The sequence below is a fragment of the Colletes latitarsis genome, chromosome 1 (assembly GCF_051014445.1).
Source record: "Colletes latitarsis isolate SP2378_abdomen chromosome 1, iyColLati1, whole genome shotgun sequence".
Classification (NCBI taxonomy): domain Eukaryota; kingdom Metazoa; phylum Arthropoda; class Insecta; order Hymenoptera; family Colletidae; genus Colletes; species Colletes latitarsis.
The window spans coordinates 41,248,814-41,275,694 of NC_135134.1; the positions used below are offsets into that span (position 1 = coordinate 41,248,814).

The window sequence follows — 26,881 nt, forward strand, 5'->3', positions numbered from 1 at the left end:
TTATATTTTATGCACAATAATGTTACACGTTCTTTAGTTATTTTCCATGTATAAATATTCACAATTTAGAAATAATTCTTTGAGGAACAAGTCGATACAAGGTCAATCGAAATATTTTTATTATCGTCCAAACTGAAAAAAAATAGGTCACCGCGTGATTTAATTATCGTGTAACAGCGACTGTCTCTTTTTTACAAATCAGCAGCGTAGTTCCTTTCAATCAAATCCGTGTAACACCTTTGTCTTAAAATAATACGAAATTAATCGATAAATAAATAATCTGTAAAATAATTCATCATTTTCGACAATTTTAACAAATATTAAACCCTAATAATGTTATTAGTGTCTGCGTTGGGCAAATTGTATTCATAAATAACGAAATATACTCGTTCGTAGGTCCATTTAAAATGGATTCGAATTTGTAAATAAATTTATAAATATAACGTAAACGAAATTCAAGTATAAATCTAAAGTCTTGATTCGTTACTCGAGAATAAACTTTGCCCACTGTCGGTTATAAAAGTTTAAAAGATTCGCTGAAAATTAATTTAAAGATAGAATCAGTGTCGAAATAAAAACGCGACATTTAATTTTGTTTAAATTGGGTCATAAGAGAAATGTGGATAGAAATTCGTGTCACAGAACACAATTTTTATCATGGATTCGAACTGGTGAGCATATTTGACTAATGTTTATACGTTTCGAAATAAAATTTAAACTTTCATAGATGTGTTTCTTAATAAAACTCAAGAAGACAACAGAGTAAATTAATTAGATTCAGAATAAGAAATATTTGGATGTAGTCTTTTCATATTATACAAGATATATTGGAAGAGATACTATATTACCGAATCTTTTCGCAAAAATAAACAAATAAATTTAAAAAAAAAAAGGGAAAAAAATAAAAAATGTAGATTCATGCGGGCTCGTCCGGGATTTGAACCCGGGACCTCTCGCACCCGAAGCGAGAATCATACCCCTAGACCAACGAGCCAACTTGAAAACTTTTTTCACCTTCATCATCACCATGCTTCAAAATAGTTAAATAGAAATTAATTATCAATATATCATTCTAAATATTCATTAGTAATATTTCCCAAGTGCTTATCAATCATTCACACTGACACTTCTACTGAATAATTTATAATGATAGAATATTACAAATATCTTCGTATAGTGTATATTATTTAATTTTTTATAATATATGTAGAATAGAGTTACAGTGCATTCTAAATCGTACGACTGAGATTAGGAGACATCAACGTTGACAGGATCAACCTGTCAAACTTGTTTGAAATGTCTTCGACGTTACCAACCGAGCGATCAACTTGACTTTTTATAGTCGGTTATTGATTGATTATCCACGATCGCTTGCAATGTAAAAGTATCGTTTTCCAAGATGGCTCGTTGGTCTAGGGGTATGATTCTCGCTTAGGGTGCGAGAGGTCCCGGGTTCAAATCCCGGACGAGCCCTCGATTGTTTATAATATTTTGATTATTCGTATAGGTGCCACGTGTCTTAAGTCACAAAAATCAAGTTCAACTAGTTACCTTCTTTACTGACGAGTTTTCAACACACAAAAACGTTAAACTGATTTTATAAAAATTATCCTAAAAGTCACTCGAAGATTTAACACAATTTACTTCATTTTTACAACGAAATACTTTTACTATTTTTGATTCAAATTCTTACAGTTTGAAGTTTAGTTTATTCAGAAATTAAATGTTAGGTGATTCATATATGAATGACGGTTACTTTTTTTCTAAATAAAAGTCAAGTGTCACTGATAAGTGATTGGTGGGGCAGTCAATATATGAAATCTGTAACAATGCTACTGGAAATACTATATTGGAGAAATTAAATGTACTACAAAATATGTAGTGTTCTATAACTATATTAGAAACTTAATTGATTAATGGTATTCTGTCAAATGATACCCTCTTGCCTGTGGAATATTGCTCTGTTCGCTTCAAAAAGGTTAAAGGACCTTTTGTTCCGTTAGCACATTGCCAACCAAACGGAGAAATATTTCTATTTGTGCCAAACCGCGTTGTAAAGTTCATAGGAAACATCACGGGACTACTTACGCAACATCGGTAGTTAAAAAGCAATAAAACTATGACCATGAATGTGGTGACTGTCATGGTCAATACCTTTCAAGTGTCGCGTTACCATGAACTGAAATTATTGTTTTACTTCTTCAGATTATCGCTATTCTATATGCAAGAAAAGAATTCAGTTTATTATCCGCATGCAAACAAAAATGATAACATTTACACAACGCATAAGAAATTCATTTTGCAAATCGATTGTTATTTTAAAATTTAGATTTAACTCTTGTAATGTATTTGGGGACTTTCTGATATATAATTCGCTTATTTGCGAACGCTTAAAATCAAATTTGATAGAAATATTTGTGAGCAAATAACAATAATTTAAGTGAAATTATAAAATTTTAAACAGTTGTAAGAACGGGGGCGTAGCTCAGATGGTAGAGCGCTCGCTTAGCATGCGAGAGGTACCGGGATCGATGCCCGGCGCCTCCAAGTTGAAATTTATTTTTAATCATTTTTTTATTTTAGTATTATTTATAATAGACGCAATGATTTAATTTTACAACGCATACTATAGACAAATATTTAATAAATATAACTGCACAGTAATTACACATGTACACGTATTTCATTTTACAGCTCTACAAACATTTAAGTTTATGTACAGATGCTTAAGTTTACATTATAAATATATAAAATAAATATTGTATGTCTATAAAAATATAAATATTCTGTTCTTATAGTAGGCCGAAATTATTATAATAAAATAATAAAACGATGGACACAATGGCGCCGTGGCTTAGTTGGTTAAAGCGCCTGTCTAGTAAACAGGAGATCGAGGGTTCGAATCCCTCCGGGGCCTACATGATCCGTGAAGAAAGTATTATAAAAGGACTCATCTTTTTTTTTACTAGAGTTTTTATGCATACAATTATCTAACATTTATAATGAGAACGAATTTGTTACCAAGCATGGCGTTTTTAAAATATTATATAAATTCATATTATGTAAAAACTAGTCTTATCATTATAAACTGTTAAGTATGCTTTGAATGATCAGATTCCTATTCGAAATTTATTGATGTTACATACTAGGATGTATGTTAATCTGTAAATACTCGTCGTCTCTATACAGAATTTCGTAGAAAGTGGCGTACATATTAATAAAAAAAACCTACAAAGAAGCTCACGAAAAAATCCTTTAGAAATATTAAGAGACTACTCGGCATAATCAAGGTTGGAGTTCTATAACTTCATACATCAAACCAATCACAAAAATGTGGAGTATGAATAAAAGGAGAAATTATATCGATCATTGATATAAAATTTCAATCCATTATTTTCCTGAAAATTTTGTTTTCATGTGTATAATGACCCAACTTTCGTCGGGTACTACAAAAAATTATTATATAGACTCATCAATTGTTCCCCTCCACGGAAATCTTTAGTAAAAGGCGAAAGATTTATGCGTGATTTGAAGGGAAACCAGAGTAACGAATGTTCAATCGCGTTACCCTCTAATAGTTTGTACTTGGATTTCTTGTAGCGAGAAAGTACATCATCTGGCGGACAATTTGGGTACTAACCTAAAGCGACCAGGTGTCTCACGATGAAATAAAGAACAGGCTTCCCCACTCTATTTACCTTCCACATCCCTAAAAAACTTACTCAATAGATTCACGAAAATATTCTAATAGGTAGCTATAAAGCATACAAGACGAATAAATTTAATTTAACACATGTCTGAATTCAATTAACACACAATTTTATGGAAAAAACGTAGCTCAAGTTACTACATTTGTTATAATGATTAAATATTGTGACTGTATGTAGTAACCCTGTGCACTATTTATTTGATCTCTCGGCGTTAAGCATAATATACATTAATTTCAGATTATATATGTTCGTCTATTTAATAAACTTAATCCAAAGCTTATTTTTATAATGAAAAATAATTTACTGTTTCACGAATATACTTGATATGCCATCTATAGCAAAACGTCCAAGTTTATCGAGAAATAGTACGACTTCTTCAACTTTGGATGGCGCATCCAGCAATGTTCCATACATTAGCGCATTTTTGTTATTTTAAGAATAAGGAAAAATTTGTTTGTTTAGCGGTTCTAAATTCAAATATATTTACAAAATTATAGTATATTACATGTATATACTTGATGTAAAATTAATAATAACTGGACAATGTTAATAATAATCCTAACATGACTAATTGTTAAAATAATGTTAATTATTGAATGTATAATTATGTGTATATGAATTTCTGTAATTTCAAGTGTAGAATTATATTTCTTCAAATTGTCCTATTGATCTTTAATTATGCTTTATCATAGGAGCTTTGCGTGTAGTTGCGCATCGACACAAATACACGTAAAAATATGACGTGAATCACGTATATTTCTGCGTAACGCATTTCAAATACGAACATTTCATCATACAGCTTTCATTCACCCAAGTATGAATAGTAGATGCCGTATGAATCATAATTGAACAAGTTAACTCAACCCTGCCATTCGATGACTAAATCTGACTCCTGTTACTAACGACTTAAAATTAAATATGTGCAATTTTCCTGCTTGATGGACAATCATTTAATGTGCAAAGCCTGTCGGAGTATCGAGAACAATAGATTGCATGATTGAAAAAATGAACTTTCATGGAACCGTCGTTTTCAAACGGTATAATAAGCAGGTCGTGGCGCCGGTCACGTCGTTGGCAACAGCGTCTACGAGAGAAATGGTTGCTAAGCGAACGGAGCAACGGTTTCACGTCTCGTTCCTGCAATCGTCATACTTTTTATCCGTCATAGATGAAATCTCATGTCTCCTAGTCTTCGAAGGATATCAATGATAACCTCTGTTATACGATGAATCACACGGCCATCACCTTGCCCTTATTTCTTGCGAATCTTGCATCGCGTGAATTCGGCGAACGGTAGTAGGGACTCTTCATCTTTATTGCACCTTCATCCTCTTTGTCTTCCACGTCATCACTTTACTGTACATTGCGTCCCCACCAGAGGACTTCTTTATATAGTTGATTCGCGATTCTGCGACTAGTGTACGCGAAACACGTAACAACGTTCAATCCTTGCTCATCCGCGAACGGTAGTGATCGAGTAATTTTCGAAGTTAGTGACAGTGATCGTAAGGGTGCTTCGTTAAAGTTTCAGTGGGGCGATAAGGTAAAGCAGAAGTACTTCACCGTTCGCCATAGATGACGCGTTTATATCCCACGGTAGAACACGGAGTAAAACTTTTTCAAAAGCTAAAGATGTTTAAAGTGTACAGAAAATTATAGAGGAAAAGTAGAATATAATACCAATACTGTAATCACGAAATTGTTCTTTTTTATCAAATATCGTGGAATAGTTTAAGAACAGTTTGAAAATAGTGTAAAAAAGTAATTGCAATAACACGACGATTACCCGTTTCAACTATTCACGATTGCATTAATTATAGTGCAATTACTTTAAGGATGCTTCAAATGTGATGGAATGTTATCATGCACTGGTAAAAACTTGTATGGGTTGTTTTACTTATTTCGTAAGAATCATTCAAATCCGATAAAGATATTGCAACCTAGTTACTTTTACTAGAAATTTTTTTCTAGTTTCGAGTTCAAACAATTCTCAGGAACACGATAAGTAGTAAGATGTAGGCATTGTAATTTTGCTTATCTCGTAACTCAATATAAGGCTTCTAGTTTCGCTAATATACTACGTAATGCAGTGTATGCGAAGCGATTGGTGCGATAACTAATAAATTTACAGAATTTCCATTCATTAACATACGGTAAAAATTGTATGAGAACTACTGAACCGATCAGCGGGAAGCCGCCATAGTGATGTTTTGACCCAAGCTATCGTTTATCAGGAATCCACTTAGAGTGGCGTGTAGTATCGAAAAGGTCAAACAGTATCATCGACAAGTCATTTATTTATTTACGAAGCACTTTTCTCAATTTTAATAGACTTCCATTAATGTTGCTCGGTTTCAATACGAAAAATGGCAGTAAAACCAGGAGACTCTGAATCGCTTTAGGAAGCACCTCGTACAGTATCGTTACTTACGTGGCTCTATAGTGAGAGGCAGACGACGCGAAAATAAGAACGAGCAACCAAATGATTGGTGGGATTGACTTGCTTCGAGCGACTGGTTGAAGTTGCGTCTGCCATAGTAATGGAGTACAATACGTAGAAGCGAAATGTGACGAAGCACACTCGAATCCGTGGGCCAAAATAAACATTGTTATCGCGTTAAAATTAATCTCGAAGCTTAAAATTTGAATATTGGATATAGAAAGCTATATAAAAGTCACGCGTAACGTTTATAAATAACAAGTTTCAAAGACTATGCAGTCGGAATACGAGTAAATGATTTCGTTCTCGCCTCTTTCAACCGTTTCGAAATATTATCAGTACCATAAAAATAAATTAGGTTTCCAAACTCTGCCTTGGATATTATCTAAAATGTATTTGCACCTCGTTCTACGTGCGAATGGATACAGTTGAATATTTATTTGCTAAATAAACAGAGTTTCGACCCAAGTATGTATTTAATTAACGTAGTTTTACATAACGAAAATGCTGTTATTGACGGTTTTCTGCTAACTACATTAATTTAATACATACTTAGGCCGAAACTCTGTTTAGCAAATAAATATTCAATAATTATAGTCGCGCAAACTTTAACGATAAAATGTTGGAGAAATTTGATGTTACGGAGATGGTTAACGTAACTGTTTAATTTTGTACGTTACACATTTCGCGGGTAGGAATGCACGAATCGCGTGTTCTGTTCCATTGTCAAACGACGTTTCCCATACCATCCGTGTAGATACACATTCCCCGGTTTGATGCTCCCACCACGCCAGCGAAGAATACTTGCGACGTGAGTCCAGTTCGCTTCAGTCGGTTACGAAGACCGTGCGAAACCAGTACCAGTACGGGAAGACAATCCAATTGAATCTGCTAACACTTCGGAAGAAGGTAGAAGCCACACCCTGCGTAGTTTCCTCTTCATTACCGATCAATACAAAACTTTCGAATCTCAATAGGATCGCGTTTTGGCACACGGCGTGGTACGTTTCACTCCGACAGATAAATCGTTGCTTTCGAAGGTATTTGCGTAACTTGATGAGATCATTTGTTCGTTTAACAGCCTCGTAGTGACGTGAAACTAGTTTCTGGGTTAAAGGATCCTGTAACCGTTCGAACGCGTTTATCCATATTTTTAATTTTCAGCTATGGATACTAAAAGTATCTTTCGCGATGCTAGCATTTATACAAAAATTCTGTATCGACGGGATTGTCGATTTTAGTTGTATTCGTTGCAATTCAAATATGAATAGTACAATAAATATCTCGTTAGAAGTGTTTGTATTAATCGAATAAGTGATTTTTTGCAATTACATATTTTTGTTTAGAGAAACGTGAGGTTGTTATCGAGTATTTTGAAATTACGAGTTTATTTTTTATTGAGCTTCGAAAGGAAATTTTAGTGACAATATTAATTTCATTCATAAAAGACAGCATTCTTGTTGACCCGGATAACGTGTTTTTTCAAATTCCTGGGATGGGGAGCGTCTCTGGATCGATCGCGACCTTCGACAAGACACTACTACGTCATAAGGAAACTATCATGTTTCATCGCATATACTTGTTTACTTTTCTCATGTGCACACAAATCATTTTACAAAATTATCTAATATGCAATTTTTAATGAACACTTTGTTAAACACTTGTTTTTGAGATATTTTGAAAAACTAACAACGATGTCAGAAATATTGTATATACGTACGTATAGTATTACAATAGATTGTTTAAATATTTTACGCAAAATGATTTTCATCTCTCTAGTGCAGTCGAGGTATAAGTCGCGAAGTAATGATTATATTTGAATAAAAAAAATTTAAACTGTATGTATTTATATAGTAACTGCGGATGACTCATGCTATTGACGTTTCATGAAATTAATGCCTGGCATACAGAATGAGATTATATCATCGTTCACAGTTGGAAAGAACTTTAGTGTAAACATGAATGATATTTGTATGCTTATCATTTTTCCTTGAATCGAATTCATTTAGAAATCAATCTAACAATTAATTTCATAATTCATATTTTTATATAGTAAAGTTATATGTACATATAGTATATTATAATATTGTACGTATAATGTGTAGAATAATTTTACTCGATTTTACTTCCATTTTGTAGATATGTTTCTGTTTGAGATTAATTATAAAACAAAATACTTGTAGGATACGTGACAGAGAAATTGTTTATTTTATTTCGCTTTTAATATGCTTGTCATTACTTGTTTAGTTATTTATATAATGCTACAACAATGCAATAACCGCAATTAAAAAATAATGAAACTTCCTGTTCTGCGATTATGCTCTAGTTTAGAGGCAAATTACTTCCTAATTAGAAATATCTGTCAGGCGTGAAATTTAGATACACAGTCGAACCTATCTTATCGTTAGTGTGCGATAATTCTCTCTTTGTGTGGAACTATTTGCCGTCTCTTGAAACTACTAGTTTGGAGCGCGCTTCACCATTATATCCGACACGCAATAGGTGGCGTCTAAACTTATTAACGAGACACCGAAGCAGAAAAGCGAAAGCATTATATTTCTTAATTTGTCATTATAAAATTGTTTCAATCGTAACTATGAAATTCCTACGAAGAAAATGATATCAAACACAAATATAAAAAATGATATTCTCTTTTGTGATGAGAACTTCATCACGGATAATACAATGTATTTTAATATAATATACTACTTGACTATTATAATTTCGTGCTCAGTATTGGTAGAAAATTATGTAATTATAGTTCATATTACTTTTTATAAAACATGTATAGCAAAAGGTAGAATACATCAACCCTTGTGTCGCTTATATTTTAATAAATTTATATTCAGTTCTATAAAATTATAGAAATATTTTATAGTTTAATGCAATATTCTTTTTACAGCTCAGTTGAACAATGTCGGCCAGTCAGTACTACCACGTGCAGGTAATTATCAGATAATTTTCGTTTTATGTATAGTAAGTTCTATTGCACGTCAGAAAAAACTCGTCTCATTTTCGAAATATGAATTTTTTAACGAACAAGCATATTTTATTATATCGACGAATAAATGTACAATACTAAATAAATTATGACAGAATCTTCGATGTTTTTTTTTTTAATCTTTATGATTTTTACGTCAAAAGGAAACTACTATGCTATTTTTAGCTGCTTTTGTGTTAATGTTATGTATCAAAATATGGTAAAGAGCGTAATATTGTATTTGCAGATGGTTTGTATCCTAGATGTCATGAAAGCGGAAGTGTCGGTGAATTAATGTTTTGTGTGAACTGGTTGCAGTCAATAGAGTTGCATCTTAGAAATTCGGGTTTTCTTAACAGCGTGTATTTGACTTACAATTCAAATAGTCGTTAACTTAGAATATTGATAAATTAACAATGTTTGGAAATATTAATCCTAGACTTATATATCAGGAGATTGTAGTGATTTTTGTTTGAACACTTAATCTTTTAACGACAGACGTTAGCTAAATCAACATTATTGATAAATCCACCAACAACCTAGATTAAAACGCCATTTTACTAGAAACTGTTTGTACAAAAGAAATTCTTTCACAAGATTACACCAACATACTGAAAAATAACACAACTCGTGGACATTTTATCCGTTACCTAAAAATATACAGAATAAACTACAAATCTACTTATTTAAGAAATGTTGATTAATGTAAAAGTTGTGGCTAATCACGTGAAGCACCATGAAAACAAGGGGGTGCAGTATCTTATTTGTGCAATATTACGATAACGAATTACATTTGTGATTATTGCAAATAACTTTTAAGAACCACAATTAGAATTGCTATTTAACAAAAACGCTAGATTGTTAATTTGTGTAATTTTTCAGTTAGATCGAAAATTCAGATTTTATATTTCATTGCTACCGAGAGTTTGAAATATAAAAACTTATTATTTTCTCTGTGATATTATATCACTGTATTTGTTCCCATCACTCCCTCACTCACCAACAGAGGGCTACGCTCTCTCACAAGTATTCAATCAATCACCTATTTCTATATACATATATCCTCCTTGATTAACCATTAAATATCCTAACGTCTAAATCAGGACCTGCTAGGAGTGCTTTATTATTTTCTTTTCTTTTCTTTCCTTTACCTATTTCGCTGTACTCACTTCCTCCATACAAGTAAACCATCACAGACGTTTTACACTAAATTGTGTGAATAATCGACGGTTTTAAAATTAAAATCACACCTTTTTTATGGATTATAGAGAACTTATACAAGACATTTCTTGCTTTTCGTTTCCTTTAGTGCACGCCAACGATATATCCTGCCGATCCTTTCAACGCAGAGGAAGATGCAGCTCTCCTACGAACCGCCATGAAAGGTTTCGGCACTGATGAACAAACCATCATCGATGTGCTCGCCCGTCGTGGCATCGTACAACGACTCGAAATAGCCGACAAATTCAAAACGATGTACGGAAAAGATTTGATTTCTGAATTGAAATCAGAACTTGGTGGCAATTTCGAGAAAGCTATTTTAGCACTAATGACACCATTGCCGGAATTCTACGCTAAAGAACTTCATAATGCGATATCCGGAATGGGCACAGACGAAGGTGCCCTCGTCGAAGTTTTGGCATCCCTCAGTAATTATGGCATTAAGACCATATCCGCTGTCTATAAGGACCGTAAGTTGTTATTCCTTGAATTATTACAACGTATGAGAACATTGTTATTCCGTGGATTTATTATAACTCGAAGGAAAGAAGTTGCGTCGTTTTACTTCACTTTAAATGTATCAACAATTATAGATATTAATACACAACTATTATATTCGTACAAAATGAAAAATTTTCAGTGTACGGAAACGAGTTGGAGGATGATCTGAAAAGCGATACTTCCGGCCACTTTAAGAGGCTATTAGTTTCGCTCTGTTGCGTAAGTAAATTTTAATATAACAATATTCAATCGTAGCAAGCAGTATTTTGTCAATGCTTCATTTTTTTCTTATCCTTTAACTGCACGATTTATAATTTTTATTCATAAACGATAAAAATAGAAATAATAAACTTAATGTTTCTTACAAAGTTCTATTTTCATTTTAAAAATAAAACGATTTTAGTAAACAACATTATGCGTATCCTCTGAAACATTTCCTTTGTTTCTAAAAGTGAAGATATTATTTAAGTAACTTTTTTCACGCGCCTCGTCATGTATACAGGGTGTTCGACCAACCCTGGGAAAAATTGTAATGGGAGATTCTAGAGGCCAAAATAAGACAAAAATCAAGGATACTAATTTGTTAATTGAGGCTTCGTTAAAAAGTTATAGAAACATTTCCGGTCACACAATCTATTTTCAGTAAAAAATTTTTTTTCTCGAAAGTGCGTAGGATTTCGAGGGTATGTATATTGACCAAAAATAATTGTAATTGACCCCCGCAACCAAAAATAATTTTTCCAGAACGATTTGAAATTTTTTAATTTTGTCGAAAAATTTAGGCACCTACCCCCTGTCGATTTCTCTTAAAAATTCGTTTTTGATTTTTAGTAATTTTGTTTGATGCCCTACAGAAAAGTTGTCTAATACTTTTTTGTAGGTACCTATGAGCACTACTTCTGAAAAAAGTTTCATTGCAATATATTCACTATTGTAGGAGTTATGCCCGTTTGAAAATTGGACCATTTTTATGGGGTTTTTCTCATTTTGCGGGGTCAAGGACCAACTTTTCGAATATTTTTGCGATTTGTACATATTCTCCACTAAAATACGCGTCGTTTGCTTTTTTAAACATTAAAATCGTCCAATCCGTTCAGGAGTTGTGACATTTTAAAGATTCGCATGAAATTTCAGGGAAGCATTTCTGGTCTCACATTAGATTTTCGGTAAAGAATTTTTTTCTCGAAAGTGCGTAGGATTTCGAGGGTATGTCTATTCACCAAAAATGATTGTAATTGACCCCCGCAACCAAAAATAATTTTTCCAAAATGATTTGAAATTTTTTAATTTAATTTTGAATAACTTTTTACTTCCATTAAAATTTTTCCCCAGGGTGGCCGAACATCCTGTATAATACCTTATTATTAATATAATTGTTTAAATTATGTTAACAGGCTAACAGGAACGAAAATGGCGACGTTGACGATCAGGCTGCAATAGCAGATGCTGAGAAACTTCTTGAGGCTGGTGAAGGTCAATGGGGAACAGACGAAAGTACATTTAATGCTATCCTAATTTCTAAAAGTTTCCCTCAACTAAGGAAGATCTTCAAGGAATATGAACGTCTTTCCGGAAATTGTCTCGAAGAAACTATCAGGAGTGAGTTCTCAGGTTCCCTTGAAGATGGTTACCTTGCAGTTGGTAAGAAATATTGATATTTTACTCAAAGCTTACTAACATAGGGGTAGTTTCCCCTGTCAACAAATAAAAAATGAATAGGACAGTTGTAGTTTCCTTTTAAAACTGATAGAGTTTTGGATTTTCACATTAACGGTATTAAATACATCGAGATGGTTATTTGGTTACTATTTATCATCTAAAAATTGTTACTAATATTAACAATTGTTATATATAATTCTAATTTCCATCATCATTGTATTTATTACAAATATTTTTTATATGACACGAGTAGAGATAAAATGGTGATATTAAATTAATTCCACGTCTTACCGATCTGTTTTAGTGAAATGTGCTCGAGATAAGACTGGATATTTTGCGGAACGGCTATACAAAGCGATGCGTGGATTAGGCACTGACGATTCAACGTTGATACGCATAGTCGTAGCGCGGTCAGAAATCGATTTAGGAGATATCAAAGAAACCTATCAAAATGTCTACGGACAGTCACTCGCAGGTGACATTGACGTAAGTTAAACAAGTGATGTACATAGAATTCTTCAAAAATGTTTCTGCAAAATCATCATTGTTATCTTTGTTAGAAAAAGATACACTTTTGTCATTTGAATACCACTAGCAGCAATGAAAAATGAATGACAAATTTTAATTTCTGCTTAGATCTATTTAACTTTATAAGAAATTACTTGTTTCTATATCGTTTTGCAGAAACATTCATTTACGTTTGTACTTTCATCAAATTAACTGTGCACACTGTACATACTGCCTTAATACTAGTGCCCACACACTTTGTATTTAACTTTTTATTTTACTATACGTTGGCTGTCCATGACTTTCCATGAATTTCAGGATGACTGCTCGGGAGACTACAAGAGACTGTTGCTTGCCCTACTTGGATGAAAACATTTTATGTTCAACAGCCTCTTTTCTTTTCTATCACACTGTAATACCAGGGATAATACTTCGTGACAGACCTCGAAGCTTTGTAGACGCTTAAAGTTAATTCATTCTTCTAAATTAGATCAATAATTAACGGTGATTATGGTGTTGCGTGTTTGCCTTTGTCGGGAGTTCTGTTACAGTGATATTACCGCATAAGTGCCTCGTTTATACGTACACAATTCACATTAGTCTCTATGAGACCAGCTCAATAAATTATATTAATCATTTCCCTGTTGTTATTAAAAATTGTATGTTGAAATTTATTGATTAATCGATGATTCACAGGCGAACGGACTAATTCCACTAATTAAGAACTGCTTCACAAACGTGCGTGCATGCGTGTATCCCCTGACATTTATATATAAATACAGTATTATTTCATTTGTATAGCATTAACATTGCTTTAATTTTTCCCACATTCTGTTTGCATTTACAGAGTGACTGCGGCGAAGAATTTAAGCGGCTTCTGATCGCAATTTTGAATTAATGAAAATCATGGAAGGGAATGTCTCGGGAATCTCTAACATAAATGTTAATAATACGCAATCCACATTATTGTAATATCTATTATCTGTTTTTAATAAATATCGCACGCGTACAACGTGCTGTTCGTTTTGTAGTAAAAACATAAAACGAGAACACTTCTGTCTTCTCTGTTTCCAGAGCGATTGCACAGCTGCGTGGAAAAACCTTCTGATCGCGATGCTGAATTAAGAAAAATGCTTTACTGTCGTTCGATAAAATTCTTCAAGATAAATACTCCCATGTTTATCAGTATTTAAAATAATTAATCACACATTGAGAGATTATCATGTTGTTCAAGGTTTGACGGATAAGTCACTAAGATGAAAAGCTTACCAAATTCGCGACGGTCAGATCCTGCAGATATAAATCATACAGATTTTTTTAAACGATATGAAAAATACGAATGGATATTTGTAGACTCTGAATGTTTATGCAAATGCATACTTTTATGAAATATAATATAAATTTTCTAATTATAATAATGTATAGAAATGTTATACATATTTTCAGGTAATCGTGCTGGTCTATTTCGATTATCTATTTGATTGTGTTAATAATACATTGAAATTACAGATTATTTTCATATAACGTTCGACTATCTCACGACTCTCTTATTTCTTAAAGACATGTGCTCTCTACTTCTCAAATACATGACATTAGTTTTATTCGACTTTAAAACATAAAAAAACCAGTATTAGAATAAAATATACAAGTTATTTCAAACTATGGAATATGTTGAAAGTACTACTTGATAAGTCTGCATAAACATTTGCTGTCTACATATTAGTAGATAAACACTGTTAATAACTGTATGAATGGCAGCTAATTTTACATAAAAAATTGTCGGTGACCAAAGAGTTAACTAATTATAGCATAAACAATAATTTGCTGCATCGAAAATATTTTGTTCGTGAATGTGATTAATTTTTAAACGAAATGTGATTACGAAATACATACATTCCTTTTTTTAATGCAAAAGATAGATTAGTTTGCATTATATATATTTTATATATTATTTTATACTAGAGCAATGAGAAGATTTGACATTGCACTTTAAAATATATACCAGAAAATTGTTGATTTCTATATATTTAGTTCTAAAAGTTGCAATACTAGAATCTGGAAAATAGAACTTTCACATTTTTCTAAACCGTTCATCGAACAAATAAGTGGCAATTAATTCTATTTTATTTAAGACGATTGGAAACACAAAAATTGATTTCTTTGAAGCCGAAAAAATAATTAAATAATTAAGCAATTCTCTAGATCTTCTTTTAAATCAACTATATTTAAAGCATTATATAATATATGTATAATTACTATTACCTGTAATGAAATTATTACTACAAATTATGCATGGAAATAAACAGAAAAATATATAAAAATCACAAAAATTAAAATTATATTCAATTACATACGTACATCCATTAATCATACAAATAGAAAAATTCATGAATATTATATTAAAGAGAATGGTATCAACTTTTTATAAACTATAATATTTGAATTTTTAAAATAAGAATATTTTTATTATATCACTTTGTTTATAGATCGTTTCTTTCTTAAGTTCCCAACTGATGCGCCCATATTGAAATAAATGTTTGTATAGTGATACAGTTGATTAGTAATTTAGAACAAATTCAGTAAACTTATTCTGAAAAAGGCTGAATAATAAAATAAAATTGTTTACATACTCATATAAAAGATGGAGAACAACATTTGTACAATTTTACGTATTAACAATATATAGAATACAATTGCATATAAACAGATTGTTTTGGAAATTAGTGAGGAGTATAAAATTCTCTCTCTATTCAAACTTAAGTGTTCTCCATCATGGCTGTAGGTTCCACGTTTGCTTACAAGAACCATTTTTGAATGTGGGTGTTTGTACCTGGTGTATCAATTAAAACGAAATCTCCAGGGATCGAAGGACCATCCTGGTAAGAAAAATTAACAGTTTAATATAAACTCAACAAGTAAAACGTTTATAAATATGTTGTTCAAATTATCCACCTTCTCACATAAGTAAAAAAAATAATAGACTGACTAACTTTTCATAAAATCTCTAATAAAAAACTGCTTCGTAACTATTCTTAGAAGACAAAAATTATTTCTATATTAGATTTAGTATATTTGTTCCTTAAAATGAATTGCAACAATTTTCTTAACACACTATACAATTAATAAAAGAAAACACAATCCGAATAAATTTGAATCAATTCAACGATATTCAGGCAATAAAGAAATAAAATAAAAAGGTTATAATTGTCATGTAATTAAAGATTTAAAAGATGAATGAAAAATCTTCAATGTCTGAGAAAGAAACATCGGAACCGATTAATTCAATACAAATCAGCGACTCGATTTTTCGGAAATTAGAAACTGGTAAAATGATATGTTATTAATAAAACAAATTTACGTTCATATTCTTATTAATTTCCTTTTATATATATATATGATTAATCAGTTTCATTTTTTTAAATAAATAATTAATATAAATGATTTTAATTTTGTCGATTTTTAAAAGATATTTCACAAGACATCTAAATATATTATTTGATTTTTAATATATGTTCAAAATATGGAGAAATATCTAGACATTATCTAATCTGTCTACATTTATTTACATTACCATACATTTATTAAACTAAACAGAGAATCATTGAATATTCCCCTAGTGGATACTAATCTTTTCACTGCCCACTACTTCGACAAGATAATATATATTTGTATTTAATATATATCAAATCACAGGTTACAATTAATAAAAAACCATTACTTTAAGTTTTCTTATTTAAGTCTCTGTTGACAAGTACCCAAACGATGATAGCAAGAATCCAAGCGATGAAAATTTTTGGATCAATAAATTAGCGACTATGGACGAAGAACATACGAGACAAGCTGGAATAAGTGAAAACGATACAGTCAAACTTTTTAATAGCCTTAGTAAATATGCATACGCACAGTCTGAACAAACTTGTCCTATGGATACAAATAGGGTAAGAATTTATTTGTGTCAAAAATCAAGCTTCCCATGAAAAAACAGCAGATTTGCAATGCCAACTTCTAAGTTGGCTTGTTTAAAAATGTTGCATCGTTGTACAAATGTTTTACAATCATTTTTACTATTTTTTGACCCGATCACTATCGAAAATGTATAGGGTGAAATGTGACGACATATTCACGTTGATCATTGAAACAAAACTGATATTTCAAAAACTATTTATCTTCGATTAAAGACTGCTAATTTTATTCTATGAGATTAATTTTCAGTATCCGAATATTTTAGTGACCTCAGAATTTATTATATTTGCGTTTCTTTTCTATTATTCAAATAATCGTAGGCATCAAATAAAAAGTTTTTGCATTTTTCTGATGTAGAAAGTATACAGTAACATAATATATTTTTGTTGTTCATCGTACGTACACTTAAGATACACAGGATAGTGTTAAAACTATACCATTCGAACGTCGATTCAAGTAGTAATAGCAAGCAATGGTCAGACGCGTCAACCCAACCCAAATCATTATTGAGAGAAAAACAGATCAGTTAACAAGGGAATTCACATATTGTATACCCTAACTCCCATTCCCTCCAATTGTTCGGAATTATATTATTCAAATAAAATTTTGTGAACAGAAATTTTACAAAAACTGTGAATAAAATATTATAAATTGAAGGTTACAAGTTGTTTGAAAAACAATAAAAACAACACATTGGCTTGTCAGTCAGAAGTAGACGAATTTAAGAAGTGTATCGATAAATTATTATGCGAAGCTGTTCGAAAGGATACAAAGGTTGCACGATCAACCAAGAAACCGAGCTACCTGAAAACGTTCGAACGAAAATATGACTTTTAATTACTTCAAACGAACATAAAGAAAATTAATAGAAATTATAAAATAATAATCAACAAATAGAATAGAATGTGCGTTGATCGAATAATAATTCTAACATGATTGTATTCTTAAATTCTACAATTAAATTATCACTTTTACATTAGCCATATTTGTAATAGAATCATCAATTTCTCGTAAGTTTTAATTGATATAAGAGATATAATCTCGTTTCTTGAAATGCAATGATTTAGAAAATTTATTGATGATCATAATCAAATAAACATTTGATTATAATTATGTAATAAAAGGAAATATATCTTTTAAGCGAAGGGATACTTCTACTGACAAAGTAGAAATTAAAAGCGCACAGGCTTTCAAATTTCAGATAGTATATTTTTGACAAAACACGACGGATCCTCTAATTGTTTGTAGACTATGCCCTACTTAAAATTCTCTTATCGGCACTATTAAGCACAACAATATTAAATTTACAAAATTCTTGTAATAAATTATTTATACAAACTATTACGTTATATTTTATACCACAATTTATTTATTTTTTTTGTTTTGTTTTGGTATAGAATAAATACATAAATATATAGGAAGAGTAATGAATAGTTCAAAGGAATAGTATACAAGATTAATTTAATATTTTTCGAGTTCAAATTCATCATGGAACTTTGATTGCTTTTTATAGGATCTAATTTTATTTCGAACCTTTAACTCGCTCAGCTTTATACTATCAAATTATGAATACATATACGCACATAACAATATGCTCGTACGAGATTTATTCTACAATATGTTAAACAACAAATTCTTTGTATGCATGTACGCATGGATATATTTATGTACAAAGTACGGCATCGTGCATTACAATGTGTGTCCATTACTATTACTGACACAATATAATAAAATGGTCGAAGGAAAACTGTATGTATAGTACAGCCATATGTATTTTTTTACTATTGATAATCAACAAATATATCAGTACTTTAGTTTAACCCTTGCGTGGAATTTTTTCATTTTTATCAAAAAACAAATGCAGTTTCCACTTATACAAACGTATTGCCCGAGTTGTAATATTGTTAAACTTTCAAATAAATAATAGCTATTTGTAGGACAGTTGATATTATTTTTAATCATTTCAATAACTATTTATACTTTATATAAAAAATAACAAATAATCGTTTATAATAGTAAAATAATGTACAACTATAATATAACGACTTCTTTATATCGTATAATATAGACACAAAATGTCTTTATTTTAATACGAATTTAATTGGTAAACTTATAAATAACTCTATATAGTTCATACACTCTAACATACATTCTTGTAACACATAAGTAAGATCTTCTTACTGAATATACTGTTACTCTTTAATACAGAGAAATGAAAGGTTATTATTATAGCAAAATCAGAGAAAAAAATATATTGGATGACTTCCTAATTCTACTTGTAAATGTAAAATAAAACAGAAGCCATGTCACCGAGTTTCTATTATGTTAAGCAGATATACAAATAATAGTTATATATTATGCATATGGTTAAATAAAACTTGGAATGTAAATAAGTATTTCTAAGGACAACTTTATCTAATAGAATTGCCTACCATAGCCTGATAACTTTCTCCTATTTTAATTGCATATGTTACGTATGTTGGTAAGCAGAGACGAGCAAATTTTATTCTCGACTAACGAATAAAATACGAGATTCACTCATAAACTAACTTCTACCTACGACTTTGTTCATCTGAATATTGGTTTTAAAAATTCGTTGATAGATTCTGATTTATAAATAACTTTATGAACAAAACGTACATAGAAATTAATTTACGAATCAATCTAAAACGTTTATTCGTTATTCACGAATAAAATTCGATCAACTCTGTTGGTAAGTGACTTTAGATGATTCAGCTCGAAATTTAGAACATTGCTATCACTACTTTACTAAAGTTAATTGAAATCATATTAATTTAAATGTCTAGGTTTGAAAAATATAAAATAATTTCTACAAATAATAAAAAATATATACCAGATTTGTTTGCAATCGTTACCAACAATAATAAATTTTACGTGACTATAAATTGTATTATAAATACTCCGTATCTCTTTCTCCCCCCTTCATGTACACATTTAGTATCGAGAATTTTGTTTTAAAATTTACTTACAATTTACAATTCCACCACAAGGATTAAATGTGCCCACTTTGTGCACATATACATGTGTACGTGCACACGTACAAATATTTTAACATGTTTCATATAATGTATTTATTCGTACACATAATGTATATAGAAATAAGGCACTTAAAACAAACCACCTAAATGATTCCAATATCTGTGAACACAATTACGACAATAACAAAAGCGTCTCAAATAAAAATTGTTCAACATAAGGAAGTATACACACAAATACAACTTTTTTTAGGAAGTATCGAATCATAGATGAAAGTATCGAGAATATTTCAAGGTTACACACAATTTTTTATAATAATATACATTTTCTATTTATATTACAACAGTGTACTGATTCTAATTACAAGTACAGTAAGTAATCCATAGCCATTAATAACCACTTAAGGAAAGTTATAGTTTAGCCACTTAATTAAAGGAAACGCTCTTTCGTTATTGTTAGTCGATATTATTTTTTATTCAACAGCGAAACATTTTGAATTATCATACCCATTGTACAGATAAATTCGAGGTAATATAGGCACTACTGATTAAATTCTTTATATATTGCGATAGAATATTATTTATATTACCTCATTTTCTTATTATAGTGGCTTTCACTTTTATGCAACAAAATTTAGACCGTCATTTTACATGGAAGCAAGCTATTTTACCTTAAACGCAGGAAAATCTAAGAAAAACTACTTTCTTTAGACTATTCAGAATTTTAAAAACGCGATAATTGAGACGAGTAATGAAATCTGTAAAGAAATTTTTCGAAGATCCTATTAATCGCAAAAAAGGTGTCCCTAGAAATTATTAAATTCATTATAATTCATTTATGTTGATGCGGTGCTATAACAAAATTACGTTTCATGTATATTTTGTTTGTATAAAAGGAAAATCTCAGTGAAATGTGTTTGAAGTTCATTATTTTTCCTACCCTTTCACCTCATATGACTTTTTTGCATTCTCACTCCAAAGTTTGAAATGTCTAACCACAGTGAAGCAGTAGTACCTCGAAATTTGCAACAGTAGGGAAAATATAGAAACTTGGAAGATAGGTACCGCATGAATCGTCAACTTCAAACCGTACCCAACCTACGAACATTTGTGTTTCACTACGAAACTGATGAAGTAATCGTCCATTTCTCGATTGGATTATCATTAGTGATGAAATATGGTTTTCATACAGCATACTTAAATGCAAAATTAATAGTTATCACCTGATCAAACATCATCAAACCGTCCCCCAAACCAGCACTTCATCCTCGAAAGGTTTTGTTGTCCGTGTGATGGGAGTTTGCTAAATCGGATATCGAGTTGGATGCAGCTGATATATGTATATGGATATGCAGATAAGATAGATAATAAATAAATAACGATAGTACAGTTTATTATACATTGTTTTCATGCAATACAATTAAATCTGTATTATATGTAAATAAGAATTTTGAAGTCCTAATATCTGTTCTTATTTTGGAAAACGAACTTAACTATACCCATATTACCTCAAGTTCTACGACAATGGCCTACAATTATTTTTATGGTGGGCTGTTATTGTGTTACTAAATGCACTATGAATGTAAAAATTTGGTTGTTCTATACAAACAATGATCATTAATTTTCAATATTCTTGATACTACCACCTATAAATAAACATTTACAAACGCACGGTGTTTGTCCTCATATCGAACAATTTTTATGTAAAACACATGTCCGTATCTCCAAAGATGGAGGTGACATTTAAGTGATCTGTTTTAAGCGTATTATCTTGCATGATTCAAGTTTATATCTTACTTCATAGTACATTACATAAATATGTACAGATACAGTAGGCTTCCATAATTAGAAGAGTAAATAACTTTTTAATATATTTCACTTTAACTATAAATTAAATGTAACGAAGAGCTTTTTAGCATCATCCTTATCAGTTAATATTATGGTGCTGTAAAATTAATGCAATCACAATATTGTTGGTTCTACGATTATATATTCAAATGAAAGGTAAGGTTTTGGTCAGTAAAGGGGAATTACCTTATTTGGACCGTTGTCTACGTTTGACCAGTGTTACAATTTAAAATTTAAACAATTAGTTAACAAACGAATATTTAACAGATCTACAGATTTATAACCATTTTACTGTAACTAATAAATTATTATTGTCTGGACTACAATCTGCTATGCACCATGATTACATAAATACAAATTTTTTTTAAATTCTCTATGAACTTTCTATTCATTTTTATTTATAACAGACCTGGATAAATAAAAATTGTTTTCTTCTACGAAGACTTAATCAGTTATTATCTCCAGTAACTCAAACGAATTACAACTCAGGAATCTCGAGAAAATTAAATACTATGTTTAATATTGTTTGATTTGTTTCATATCTATATATTTTTGTAATTTTTCTTTAAAAAGATTTATCGAATGGTCCAAGTTTAAAAGTACCACTGGTCCAAATTTATTTTCTTTGTTGCCATTCCTTGTTAATATTTCATTTTCCACGTACGATTAAAAATTTGTGAAATGGTCCAAATTCCAGCAACTTTCCTCTATATTTCACAATATATTAGCGTGTTTCTCAAGAATAGATGAGCTTTTTGTTCACGATCGACAGTAAATATCCACAGTCTTTACGTAGAATGATATCATAAAAAATTACAATTAACGTAAAATCTATATTTTATTAAAATAATTCCTAAGAATAGACTTATCGAACGCAAAAGTGAATTGTTTCTATTCTACAGCAGCTTAATAATAACGATAGACAATGATTCTATTAATTCTTTTACGGCATAAAATACTTTTAAATTTATACATTGTAATGGAGTAGCAAAAATTACTAGGATACCTATCTGGAACTTCACAAATACTCCCTATGAAGTACACATTACAACCATAATAACACGTAAAATGTCTATATATAAAATAACATAGAGTTAGAGTAGATATATCTTTACATCAATGTTAATGAAAAATTTAACTATTGTAATTGCATTTAGAGCATCTTGCGATTAAAATCACTGTTCATCTTTGAATATTCACCCTTAACCGAACAAACACTGGGCAAAAAAAAAATGGAGAAACATCTTAATTCTAAAAAAACGGTAAATGATGGAACACTCTTGTAAGCATATTAAATAGATTAAAAACTGCTTGCTATTGTTTATCTGCAAAGTAATTTGAACTAACAGTATACATTTATTTGTAGAATCATGAAATGTCGCTTTATATTTACTGTCCCATGACTCCATCCAAGATATCATATTTCGATTAGATCAGTATCAATGAATCTTGATTTTGATACAATAAACAAATGTCAAGTAAATGTTGATATTTTGCATTAATTTCACATCATCCTAATAGAGATTGACAGTTTTGTCTTGAAACAAAATTTCGTATGTACATTAATCGTCTCTTATAGCGCTGATAGAGTACTAGATATAAAGCTGATTAATTCATAACTGTACAAATTAATAAATCAGCTTTTCCTTGGGAAACTCTATTGCATTAATTATCATGTTAAATAAAGCTACACTAAGAACATGATTAATTAACGAAGCAACCATTTTCCGTTATCTGAAGCCATTTTTATGGCACAGGTTGTTTTCAAATTATGGAACAAACCGAAACATATAAACTGCCTGTGACAAAGGAAAATCGAAAAATCGTTTACGGTTATTTAATCTATAGCTTCGTCTTTTGAAGAAAAAACAGTTAAACTGTCGGAGCTCAATTTTCGATGCTTGTTCTTTAAATATCAGTCACGAATGCACTTGTACGTACACATACATTGTGTACCATCGCGTTAATTGTTCTAATACATTCTCCACTGATCGTAACACCATGGAATAAAACCACATACTGCTTCTAGTTTTATGATTTCAAATATATTTACCATGCAATCATATAAATGTCCTAATTTTCAACTACAATAGAAAACACCTTTTCGTTTGTTTAACTGCATATAAAAAAGACACTGTAATGTAACGCAATTCTGATCACTCGGTGGATCTTCGATAATTTCAGAAAAACGGGCTTGAAAATTCATACAATTGTCAAGTATCATGTAATAATCGAGATAATCAATTCAATAAGGAGTTCCACTTACCCAGTAGATACGTCTCCAATATCTACGATTTATTAATTACTACTTGTCACATCCATATCCAACTCCATCCCGTCCATATATCGACAGAATGCAACGAACAAGGTTGTCACGCAATCGTCGTGGTTCTGCTATGTAATGTAATCATTTATCTTTGTTCTTGAAAAATTAAATGTACAAATAATGCAGTACGTTAATAATTTAATGAACTTCAACGAAAACGAATTTTTATTTCACTCATCACTGACGTTTTAACATCGATGTAGTCTTCAAAACTAGTTTTCTAGTTTTCATTGCTATAATAGTAGTCGGTCTATCGTGGTTCAAAATCTATCAGAAATGTACAATAAGCGATTAAAACACATGATAAAAATTGTGAAACGAACTGACGCGAAATAATTGTGTCAGGCGTATATAAAGTTTATAATCGTCTAACACGTATCATCGATTTTCCAATGTTTTTCAACTATTTTACTCTACGCTTTGTACCTATGTACGTATTCTGAATTCACAGACTTTAATATACGTTTAAAATCTAACGCAACCTCGGTAATAGTAACAAGGAAAACTAACCAGGAAAATATTTCGTCTATTTGTTACTATCATATCGAAGCTGAAATAAAAACGTGAGTGACTTGTTACTGGCAAAATTTGTTTTCGTAATATTACGCGCGCGCTGTATTTTCCTGACCATGTACAGCGCGGATCAAGAGAATAGGATATTTAATACTCTTGCATGTTTTGTTAAAATCAACAAAAGAAACTGTACATTTAACACACTGTATATGCTGTATATTCCTTAAACGTGAATACAGTAGAGGTAATTCGTAGAAAATATATTTTAACGATGATAAATAAAGAAATTGTTCACTCCTTAAAGTTCATATTAGTAGCCACTGATAAAAGATTTTAAAATAATAAAAGGAAAGACGAGTGGTAAAAGATTCATCGATTTCTTTTGCCATGAGAAATTTGCATGTTTCGGATTGTCTCCTAATTTTCAAATGCCCACGTGAAGCACACACCGTGAAATAAATGAATGTCTCCGAAAACATTGATACTACAAAAAGAATATTATTAGAGAAATTTAAAACGTTTTTGTAGGACACGCATTTTGATCAAATTCTTTTTTATACGCAGAGACGTTAAGTCACTCCAGATTCCAGAGAAACGTGACAAGTGAGAAGCTATTTTAAACATTCGACTGTTTTATGAAAATACGTTTATTTATGAAATGACCCGCCACATGGTAATATTTGGCAGGTGCTGGAGAAGAAATGTGGGCCAGCAAGAAAAAAAAATTGTTTTATAATGTCAATGTATGGTATTAAACAGCACACAAGATTTTAGATACAAGTGAAACAGAGATTATTCTAAAGATATTTTTCTTTTTTATGTTCTTGCTAGTTTTGAAGGCATTCACTTGTCACGGTCGATGTGCTTCACTCTGTATATATGTATATATTATACATATACATAAAAATACACATACAGATTCTTATGTATCTCATGCATTAACGAAACGAAAGTTTTATAATTAAATATTAGTATTCAATAATAGCAGTATTTATATCTTCGAGAATATTCAAGTATCTGTGAAGGAGAAACTTACATGTAGAGACTCCTTCGTGTCACTGTATGTTTTATCTTTTCGTGAGAAACGTGGTGGATTTGTGCGTACACATAAAGTTCTCTTTTCTTATTTCTTTTAATTTACTAAACCCTCTTTGAATATTATTACCTGCAGCGTTTCATTTAGCGACTAGAATAAAGTAGTCAGTTTCAGTTTCCTCTTATATTGTATTTTCCTTTCTTTAAACTCTCGAGCGTTACGAGATAATGTCAATCAGTTTCAGTATGATCATGCCTAACATTTTGATAATACATAATACACAATTTCTTCAACACACGCTGGTGGCACAGTATTCTTTTACAATTACAGACAGCTTATAGAGTTAATTACCGATAGATGGATCAGTGATTAAGTCATTCGAAAAAGTCAAATTCGGGCACAATATAAATGTTCTAATGACATGATCATAGAAATACTTTAAATTGTAAACATTTCTTTAAAAAACTGATACGTAAGCGTTGAAAAAGTTTGTAACTTTAAAAGTTCAAATTATTTTTTTTACACTGGCCTTAAACTAGTAATTTAATAAGATATGGGCATACGCAAAAATATTTATTTTTAAAAATGTTACCTTGAAATAATCATACTAAAATATTTTTGATAATGTATTTAAAATATATTACAAACCACACGAAAAAGAAGTATATTTAATTACAAAACTTTTTAAAGAATGTGTTTAATTCGTCACGCTTTTAATTTAAGTGTTCGTTACTAGATATTTAAAAAACAAATACTTTTAATTCTGAGAGCGCTTCACAAATACAGTTATACGAATACTTGGAATAATTAATACTGACTACTTTTAACTTAATAACAGAAATAATGTTTATAAAAATGTTCTTAAATTATTCTTACAAAATGTAAATAATAAAAATGTTACTGACGATTATTAATTTTTTCAAATGACCTGATACTGTCTACATTCTTCAACTAACATTAAGTACATTGTCCGTAAATGCACGCAAAAATCCACCCCGCGGAAAATTATGCAAGAAATCTAATGTTCATACGTATACTAGATTTTTAAATTTCCGTAACTACCACTTTGTAGGACCCGTGCCAGTCGTGCCAACGTTCACGCCAACGAATGGATTTGTAGAAGCGGCTATAATAAACACACAAATTAAACAGTGATTAGTAACAATTATTATGACATAATT

The 26,881-nt window shown here is 30.7% G+C and overlaps 2 protein-coding genes and 5 non-coding genes across 16 annotated transcripts in view; 4 read left to right on the plus strand and 3 right to left on the minus strand.

Annotated features, from left to right (window-relative positions):
* Nucleotides 1-922: 922 nt before the first annotated feature.
* Trnap-cgg (transfer RNA proline (anticodon CGG)) lies at nt 923-994 on the minus strand. The gene has a single exon. It is a non-coding gene; the product is annotated as a tRNA-Pro (tRNA).
* A 407-nt stretch (nt 995-1,401) lies between these two features.
* Trnap-agg (transfer RNA proline (anticodon AGG)) lies at nt 1,402-1,473 on the plus strand. The gene has a single exon. It is a non-coding gene; the product is annotated as a tRNA-Pro (tRNA).
* A 1,001-nt stretch (nt 1,474-2,474) lies between these two features.
* Nucleotides 2,475-2,547, plus strand: Trnaa-agc (transfer RNA alanine (anticodon AGC)). Its single transcript has one exon. It is a non-coding gene; the product is annotated as a tRNA-Ala (tRNA).
* Nucleotides 2,548-2,843: 296 nt separating this feature from the next.
* Trnat-agu (transfer RNA threonine (anticodon AGU)) lies at nt 2,844-2,917 on the plus strand. The gene has a single exon. It is a non-coding gene; the product is annotated as a tRNA-Thr (tRNA).
* Nucleotides 2,918-3,426: 509 nt separating this feature from the next.
* Nucleotides 3,427-3,548, minus strand: LOC143345700 (U5 spliceosomal RNA). The gene has a single exon (XR_013080292.1). It is a non-coding gene; the product is annotated as a U5 spliceosomal RNA (small nuclear RNA).
* A 1,550-nt stretch (nt 3,549-5,098) lies between these two features.
* Nucleotides 5,099-15,722, plus strand: LOC143343780 (annexin B9). Of its 6 annotated transcripts, XR_013080008.1 has the most exons (8): nt 6,933-7,059; nt 9,053-9,094; nt 10,440-10,821; nt 10,992-11,071; nt 12,247-12,493; nt 12,816-12,997; nt 13,866-13,986; nt 14,093-15,722. XR_013080008.1 is itself a non-coding variant. In XM_076769042.1 (7 exons), the coding sequence occupies exons 2-7, from the start codon at nt 9,065-9,067 to the stop codon at nt 13,385-13,387; spliced, it is 972 nt and encodes a 323-aa protein (XP_076625157.1). In that variant the 5' UTR covers nt 5,099-5,253; nt 9,053-9,064; the 3' UTR covers nt 13,388-13,821. The 6 variants fall into 6 exon arrangements, 5 of the variants coding, with proteins under 5 accessions (XP_076625157.1, XP_076625151.1, XP_076625138.1 ...); XM_076769042.1 differs by lacking the exons at nt 6,933-7,059; nt 13,866-13,986; nt 14,093-15,722 and adding exons at nt 5,099-5,253; nt 13,337-13,821; XM_076769036.1 differs by lacking the exon at nt 13,866-13,986.
* Nucleotides 15,723-17,884: 2,162 nt separating this feature from the next.
* LOC143343805 (dnaJ homolog subfamily C member 5) overlaps nt 17,885-26,881 on the minus strand; it is a 34,335-nt gene continuing 25,338 nt past the window's right edge. For 3 of the 5 annotated variants that reach the window (XM_076769100.1, XM_076769093.1, XM_076769066.1), the window contains 2 exons: nt 26,763-26,826; nt 17,887-24,219 (listed from right to left, as the gene is read on the minus strand). In XM_076769100.1, coding sequence (XP_076625215.1) covers nt 24,198-24,219; nt 26,763-26,826 — 86 coding nt within the window. In that variant the 3' untranslated portion in view covers nt 17,887-24,197. Of the gene's footprint in view, nt 25,682-26,762; nt 26,827-26,881 lie in introns of all 5 variants that reach the window. The other 2 variants (XM_076769082.1, XM_076769074.1) reach the window with 2 other exon arrangements.

Coding starts and splice junctions, on each gene's coding strand:
- LOC143343780 (XM_076769042.1), top strand. CDS start 9,065: ATGTCGGCCAGTCAGTACTACCACGTGCAG. Junction 9,095..10,439: donor GTCAGTACTACCACGTGCAG/GTAATTATCAGA, acceptor CGTTTCCTTTAG/TGCACGCCAACGATATATCC. Junction 10,822..10,991: donor ATCCGCTGTCTATAAGGACC/GTAAGTTGTTAT, acceptor AAAAATTTTCAG/TGTACGGAAACGAGTTGGAG.